The sequence below is a fragment of the Marmota marmota genome, unplaced genomic scaffold (assembly GCF_001458135.2).
Source record: "Marmota marmota marmota unplaced genomic scaffold, marMar, whole genome shotgun sequence".
Lineage (NCBI taxonomy): Eukaryota > Metazoa > Chordata > Mammalia > Rodentia > Sciuridae > Marmota > Marmota marmota.
Window position 1 is genome coordinate 1,940,985 of NW_026000207.1, and position 8,146 is coordinate 1,949,130.

Consider the following 8,146-nt stretch of genomic DNA (forward strand, 5'->3'; position numbering starts at 1 on the left):
AGCGGCGGCTCCTGGGGGGCAGCCGGCAGCCGGGGAGCCTGCGTCGGGCTCCGGCCGCGGCAAGAAGATCTTTGGCTGCTCTGAGTGCGAGAAGCTGTTCCGCTCCCCCCGCGACCTGGAGCGGCACGTGCTGGTGCACACCGGCGAGAAGCCGTTCCCGTGCCTCGAGTGCGGCAAGTTCTTCCGGCACGAGTGCTACCTCAAGCGCCACCGGCTGCTGCATGGCACCGAGCGGCCCTTCCCCTGCCACATCTGCGGCAAGGGCTTCATCACGCTCAGCAACCTCTCTAGGCACCTGAAGCTGCACCGGGGCATGGACTGAACCGCGAGGCCGCGCAGCCCTCAACCCAACCAACCCAGGGACTGGACTTGGCCCTGCCAGGGACCTCAGGACTGTGTGCAGGTGAGGCCCCGGCCCTTCAAGTCCAGAGCCAAGGCCCTAAGATGAGGCCCCGACCTGGCGGTGGGACCACAAAGAAAGAGACCTCTTCCAACGAAGGGGTCGGAGAACATATTCATTGGGGGACCTAAACCTACAGAGAGACTCCTGAGCTTGAGACCCCAGGAATGCGTGTGGGCAACCCCAATCAATAGGCCTCTAAGATGTGGGGACCTACAAATGAGAAATGGGTCTCCACCAGCACCTCTCAGCTAATTAAGTGTGGGTATCTCCAAGGGAAGACTGCCCGCTCCCAGACAGCCATCGTTCTCCATGACCTTGATCTGGGGAATGCAGGGACCGTGTTCCCAAATCTTCCAGGATCCCCTCCAAATACTACCCACCAGTCACTGGTGACCCCAGAAAATGAATATAGCCGAAATCTGCCTTTCCCCCATTTCATTCCCAATACTGAAAGAGGACCAGGGTAGATGACCTTGCCTTCAACTCCCCCACCTTCCAATTAGGTCCCTTTCTTTACCACTGAATGGATCGACCCTAAGGATCTTCCCCCACCCCCAAACACTAGGATAGACTGGTCCGAAATCCCCCTAGCCAGTAGGATGGACTGACCCAAATGCACTGGGCTGGTCCACATAGTGGTCTGGCCCCACCCTTCTTAGAGTGAATAGGACAGACACTCCCTTATCCTGTAGAGTGTGGCTGGGTCCACGTTACTCCACATCCTGTGACCTCATCCAGGTGGAGGTGGTGGGCTTCGGGGTTTTCCTCCCCCGCTCCTGTAGCACTAGTCCATCTTTCTCTCCATCTCTGTTGGTTTGTCTCTATGTTCCTCCTAACCCCAAGGGGAAGGGGGGAAATTGGCTAGGGGATTCCCCCCTTGTGAGCCTTGACTTTGCCCCCTTCTCCCACTCCCCAGTGTCTCCAGGACCCCAATAAACCTTGTCCTGTCAATCACTACTGTCTCATTTTCTGATTGGGGCTTAGAGACAGCCCAGGAAAAGACTCTGCCCCTCAGACAGCCATCTGGCAAGATCCTTAGATCCTAAGAAAGACCTCTAGATCATCAGGATAGGTGGTACCAGTAGCCCGGTCACATTCACACACACAACTCTGGGAGTCAGGCCTTGTACCCCCTCTGGGACCCCACGGTAAGCAAATAGCTGATCCCGGCTCTGGTACATTTACATTCTAGTGAGTGGGCGACAGGGTAGGAGCAAGAGGAACCAACAGTGGAGGTAATTTCAGGTGGTCCTGAGCACTCTGAAGGCAACAGGAAATGGCGAGTGGCTAGGCTATGCCACCTCCCATGAGCAGTTAGGGTGGGCTTCCCTGACATTCCTCCACTTCGGAGTCCTGAAAGATGAGGAGTGGCTGGCCAGGAGGAGAGTGAACTCAGGAAAAGAGGGAGGAGATGAGGTGGAGAGGTAGGCAGAGGTCAGACCACGCAGGGCCAGGGAACTCAAGATGAGCATTTGACCGACCAGACGGTTACTCGGTGCAGATGGCCAGCTCTCTGGCTCAGGGGAGAAGGAGCCGTAGCCTGCAAAGGGAAAGAAGTAGAGGACTAGTCAGTCTGCCAGGAGGGAGTAGTGAGAGTCTGGGCCAGCTGGTGAGAGAAAGAGTGGGAGGATTTGGTGTGAAGGCTGGAGGTAGAATGCAGAGGCTGGGTTGTGTGCATGTGTGGCTTACCTGTGTGTCCAAGGTGGGAGGAGCGTGCACTGGAAAGGGAGGAATCAGAAGTAAGTGGGTGGGTGGTGGCACTTGGAATCAGGACCAGAGGACAAGTTAAGGTCAGGGCTTGAGGAATCAGAGCTCTTCTATGTAAACTGAAGATGCCCGGTAGATTGGCATTCTCTAAGATTGAATGCCAATATGCATTCCCTGCGATGCAGTGATTCTGCCAGCCATAAACCCTGGAGTCAGTCATGTTCACCGGCACTAGGAGACCCAGGAGAATGTTCACAGCAGCAATGTCTATATACCCAAATTCAGAACTACCAAAATGTCCATCAAGAACACAGTAGAGGACTGGGGATGTGGCTCAAGCCGGTAGCGGGCTCACCTGGCAGCCCGGGTTCAATCCTCAGCACCACATACAAAGATGTTGTGTCCGCCGAAAACTAAAAAAAAATAAATAAATATTAAAATTCTCTCTCTCTCTCTCTAAAAAAAAAAAAAAGAAAGAAAGAAAGAACACAGTAGATTGGACCTAGGGGTAGCTCAGTGGTAGGTAGAGCACTTGCCTAGTGCGTTGGAGCCCTGGGTTCCATCCCTAGCACCCCCCAACACACACACTCATGAGTACAGTGGCTAAATGGTGATGGTGCATTAGGCCATGGAATACTGAGCAGCACTGAGGGTGGACAAGAGCACACACAGGTACTTGTGTGAAAGCACGACTCCGTGCACACGGCATTCCAAGGCAAGCTGCTGCAGTGTTCAGGATGCATCATGGGTAGTAACTGGTACAGAAAAACTCTTCTCTATAAAACTCAGAGTAGTGGGCTAGACAGCTAAGCTCAGGCGGAGGCCAGAAGGTTTCTACAGTTGCTGATGGACTGTGATGTCCTGTTTCTTCATCTGAGGATCATCTTAAAATTTTTGTTCAATTATTCGTTTGTGTTGTGCAGTTTCCCTAAGTTTTAGTTTGCAAGGGGAGACCATGTTAAGGAGGGAGATGTGGGGGCGGAAACAAGTAACAGTTTGAAGCTCAAGGAAGACTGGCTGAGATCCACAATTACCAGTTTGAAAAGGCTCCACCTCTTGGGAACAAGGTCAGCCCCGCCTGGGGGAGGGGACGCTAGACCTTGGACATACTCCTCTGTACACCACCAGACTGATCCCTGCGTATTGCGGTGGGATGCGGTGGTCCCTGTTGGAGAAGCAGGGCCACCACCTTAGGTACAGGCACCGCCCCCAGGGACAAGACAGCCTCCTCTCCAGTCCTGCCTGGAGACAGCTGTCCAGGGGTCTAGGCCTGGACCCATGCCAGGGTTGTCATGGAGATCGCAGCGGGCTGCGGAGTTAAAAACAGGACCCTGCAAAGCCTGAGGCTCCCACCCACCTCACCTCTCCCACAATCCTGGTGCTTCCCAGGTGCAACAAGAGCCTCTTTTCATTTCCTGAGTGCCTCCCAAAAGCGCGCGCTGAATTGCCCTCTGCTGGTCTCATTGTGGCCGGGTTTCATAGATGTGCTAATTTAAGAGAGGCCGGCAGCTCGGGGCCACCTGATCTCCGCAACTCCCCTCCCCTTATCGCTCCCTTTACACAACACCCGAGTTTTCCTCATTCCTCCCCACCTCTGTGTTTGCCACAAATATTTGGTGCTATGGGTAGAGTGGTTTGGCAAATGGGCAAGACAATCCCTTGCCCTGGTGGAGTTTCTGATCTAGTGGGAGGGGAGGCCGAGCACAGGTGGTCCAGGGTCGGCCGCAGTAAGGATGATTGATACCCAGAGCTTGGCCTTGTCTCCATGCCAATCCAATAAGAAGGACAAGGTTTCGAGAAAAAGGGAAAAGAAGTCTTTGCTAGCAAAGGAGAAGCCAGGAGACTCCTGTCCCCGAGGCTGTGCTTCTGTCAGGGGAACAGAGGCTTTTAAAGAGGCAGTTCAAAGGCCACACGGCAGCTGCGCCCCGTGGGCAGTCGTGATTCATCTGCAGCCTTGCCAGCTGTTTCTTAGGTCCTCAGGGGCCCACTGCAAAGTCTGGGCTCCATTTTTGTCCTCTGTGAACCAAAGGACAGATAACTCGGCCTAGGATGGGAAAAGGTTAATCTTTCTTCCGCCATGGTTATGGAGAGAGAAAGGGGAAAGCGGGTGGGGTGTCAGTTTAAAAATAAACCACAGCGACACGGCAGTGATATGTTCAAGGGCGAGGTGGGCCTGTGGCACAGTGCTGAAGATGGAAGGCAGTTTTAGCTAGGGAGGACAGGGCAGGAGGCTGGGCTCCGCGCGGTGTGCCGGGAGCAGGGGAAACTCTACCAAGTGGCACGTGCAAATGCCCTGAGCCCAGGAAGAGAAGAGAGGGTGTTGGCGGGGCCGAAGAAGCAGGAGAGCCGTCCTCTAGGAGGAGAGGGGCATGCAGAGCCTTGTGGCCGGGGGTTCGTGTGCCTGTTAGGGTCAGCGGGGGGAGGCCTGGGTTTATTCCGGAGGACGTGAGGAGCCACCTGGGCGGCTTTGGAGGCAGGGGACTGGACACCGGCGACGACGTGAAGCGGAAGAGCCAACGAGGCGGCGGTAGCCCCGGACCGGCAGCCCCGCCTGTCCCTGGGCGCGAGGCCCCGCCCCTGCCCGGGCCGCCTCCCGCGGGCCCAGCGCACCTGCGCCCGGGCCTCCTCCCCGCCCGCCCGGTCTCCCAGGCATCCGGCCTGGCCTCCACGGGTCCCGCAGGGATTTTTCCAACACACTAATCAGATCGTGTGACTCTCCTTTAAACTTTTCAGTGCTTCTCAGTGCACTCGGAACGACTCCAAGCGCAGCCTGCACCAGGAGGCCCCGCACTTCCCGGCGCAGGGCGCTGGCCTCCAAGCCGCCTTTGCTGCCCAAACCAAGCCATCAAATCCCTCGCAAGCCACAGCCCCCTTACCGTCTTCTGCTTCAGTTTCTTTTCTATCATGCCCATTCCTGAATTCTTATTTTTTAAAGAAAGAATCCTGGCCTTTGCAATGGATGACAAAATGACATAGGTACATACCCCAGGGAATTCAGAACAGCTAGCTCTCCAACAAAAATGTTCACAGTGATGTTTACAACAGCACTATTCCCCATGGCAAAAGATGGAAGCGGCCCAAACGTTCACCAACAGATAAATAAAATATAGTTTATTTGTGTAATGGAATATTATTCAGCCACAAAAGGAATGATTCGCCTATTCACCTACAACATGGGTGTTTCTGGAAAACATGAGGCTAGGGGCCGCAGTTGTGGCTCAGTGGTAGAGTGCTTGCCTAGCATGCATGAGGCACTGGGTTCAATCCCCAGCACCACATTAAAAATAAATAATAAAAATAAAGGTATTGTGTCCATCTACAACTTAAAAAAAAAAAAAGAGGCCAAGTGGAAGCAGCTGTTGCAAAAGACCACAGGTTTTATAATGTCATTTATATTAGACACACACAGTAGGCGAATCCGGAACCAGGCATGACTGCTTAGAGGATGGGCCTGGACAGCATGGATGGTTGCGCCATATTGTGAATATACTTGCTACTATGACCACTAAATCGTACACTTTGAAAGAGTTAAAATTGTCAGTTTTATGTTCTATGTATTTTACCAAATAAAAAAGTTAGAACACATACACACACATACACTACCAGCTTTGAAATATTAGAGATACATCTAATTGCCTCTTCCTTCTCAAATGGAACCCCCACCCCCAATTGATTATATTTCCCATAGATGTTTTTAGATTTTTACTCCTTATGTATATATTCTTTAAAATATAGTATTACTGACCAGATTTTTTTTTAAATCATGCTTCTGATCCACTATCATTTCTCCTCTTTGTGAAGTCAAAAACCTTAGTGAGACTCACTAGCTTTGAAACTAGTGTCTCATTTTCATCTTCTGTAGAAGGGGAAAATAATGTTATCTATTTCAAAAGGTAAGGAGAAATATGGGCTCATTTAAATTTTTTTTTAGTTGTTGATGGATCTTTATTTTCTTTATTTATATGTGGTGCTGAGACTCGAACCCAGTGCCCCCCACATGCTAGGCAAACACTCTACCACTGAGCCACAACCCCAGCCCTGGGCTCATATTTTTAAAGCACTTGGAAGAATCAGCTATTTTCATTAAGCCAGGCAGAGTGGCACATGCCTGTAATCCCTGAGACTCGGGAGGCTGAGGCAGGAAGATCCTAAGTCTGAGGCCAGTCTGGGCAACTTAGCAAGTCCTTGTCTCAAAATAAATGAAAAGGACTGGGGATGTAGCTCAGTGGTAAAGTGCCCCCTGAGTTCAATCCCCAGGGCCAAAAAGTATAAATAAGCTTTATAATATTCGTTTTATTGTCAGTATCCCCACTTAATTCATTTCCCCTTTACTTTTTTTTTTTTAAATATAGAACACATTCGAAGGTTTCAAACTCGGAAATTACAAAAGGATGAAGTGTAGTGTAGTTAAGTTTCAGTCCTGGGAACAGGACTTTGTTGCCAGATTCTTCTCTGGTCCTCCAGTTCTTCAGCGCTGCCAGAGCGCACAGAGCAGGCTGTTCTGCACCCTGCCCGCCCGCTGCCCCATCACTGCTTGGATACTTTCCACATCTTTACACAGTGGGCATCTTCAGTCTGTTTATGAAGGCTAGGGCTCCACTGGCTAGATCAGTCATGGATTTGTCACTCACACCTCCTGGATGGGCATCTAGATTGTTTTGAGCCATTTGCAGAGATGTGCCACACTAGCGAGTAACCTGGTACAGACATCATTTTGCATGTTTCTGATCTCTCTTAAGGAGAAATTCCTGGAATTGCTGGCTTGTGCTTGTACATAGCTCATCCCAGCTAAGTAGAAAAGGAACTGTTCGCCCACTCACTTGCCAACAATGTTTGGCATGAATGGAACCTACAAGAAACAGAGTCAAGCACAGGTATACACCTGCAACATGCCTTTTCTGTGCAACGTGAGGTTTCTGGGATGTGGTCATGCTGTTCCATCCCGCAGGTTTCCACCGAAGCACTCGCCTCCTAGAAGACTTCATGAATCACCCCAACTCCCAGTGTGAGCTCAGCCCAGAGCCCCTGTCTTCCTGCATTCCTATAGCATCCAACTTCCTGCATCAGAGCAGTCCCGCACCCCCACTGGCTGGTTTGTCTGCCAGTGGATGGTGATCTCCTGGGACAGGGTGCAGTGGCCTCTGTTTTGGACACTGTCCTTCCAGTACCAAGGACAGAGCTAGCCCATAGTAGGTGCTCAGTAAATACTGGCCACTTTCGATGAAATGAATATATGCAAGGGCTTATCACAGAGAAGGAAACGAGGCCTGGAGAATAGATTCGCTTGCCCAGACTGCCAAAGGAAGGCTGGAGCCAGGTTCAAATCCAGCATGCCAGTACTTTCTGAAGACTGTCGCTGCATTCAACACCCTCCCCCACCTGCCCTCTGGCCCAGCACAGTGCCTGGCACAGATAGGGCTTGATAAATGAGTATTTGTTGAAAGAATGAATGAATACGTGCATCTGATGGGGAGTGGGGGATGGCTGCATTCAGCCTCCCGGGCCCCAAGCCCCCTCCGTCTCCTAGCGGCCGTCTCCCCCGCACAGGTCCCAGGAGCCACAGCTGCCCTGCCTCCCGGCTCCCGGTCCCCGGTCCTCCGCTTCCGGCTTCCCAGACAGTCTTTCCTCTTCCAGGCTCCGACCAAAGGCCGAGTTTCCGGGGGGAAGGCTTAGGCGGTGACACCGAGCCCAGCCTCCTCCTCCACCCCCCACCACGCTCGGCCCCCTCCCTCCCCGCCACCACCGTCCGCGTTCGGCCGTCCGCGGGGAAGGAAGAAAGGAGCGAAGGAGGCGGAGGTAAGACCCGGCGCCCAGCAGCCAGAGCAAGCCCCAGGCCCCGGGCTGAGAAACCCGCAAGGCCGCCACCCGCCGCCCAATTCTGCAGATCATGCTTGCGGGGAGCCGCAGGCTGGGCCCTGAGCGGATCGCCCCTCCGGGACCTAGGGCCCGTGTCGCGGCAGCCTCCGCCCCCCGGACCCGTCGACCGGTCCAGGGTCGGGCCCTCAGCCTCCTCCCTCCCGTGGGGATCTCCAGCAT

The 8,146-nt window shown here is 53.0% G+C and overlaps 1 protein-coding gene across 1 annotated transcript in view; it reads left to right on the top strand.

The window, feature by feature from the left end:
• Fiz1 (FLT3 interacting zinc finger 1) overlaps positions 1–1,357 on the top strand; it is an 8,718-nt gene extending 7,361 nt beyond the window's left edge. The window contains 1 exon segment of the mRNA XM_015505336.2: positions 3–1,357. Coding sequence (XP_015360822.1) covers positions 3–322 — 320 coding nt within the window. The 3' untranslated portion in view covers positions 323–1,357.
• Positions 1,358–8,146: the final 6,789 nt, after the last annotated feature.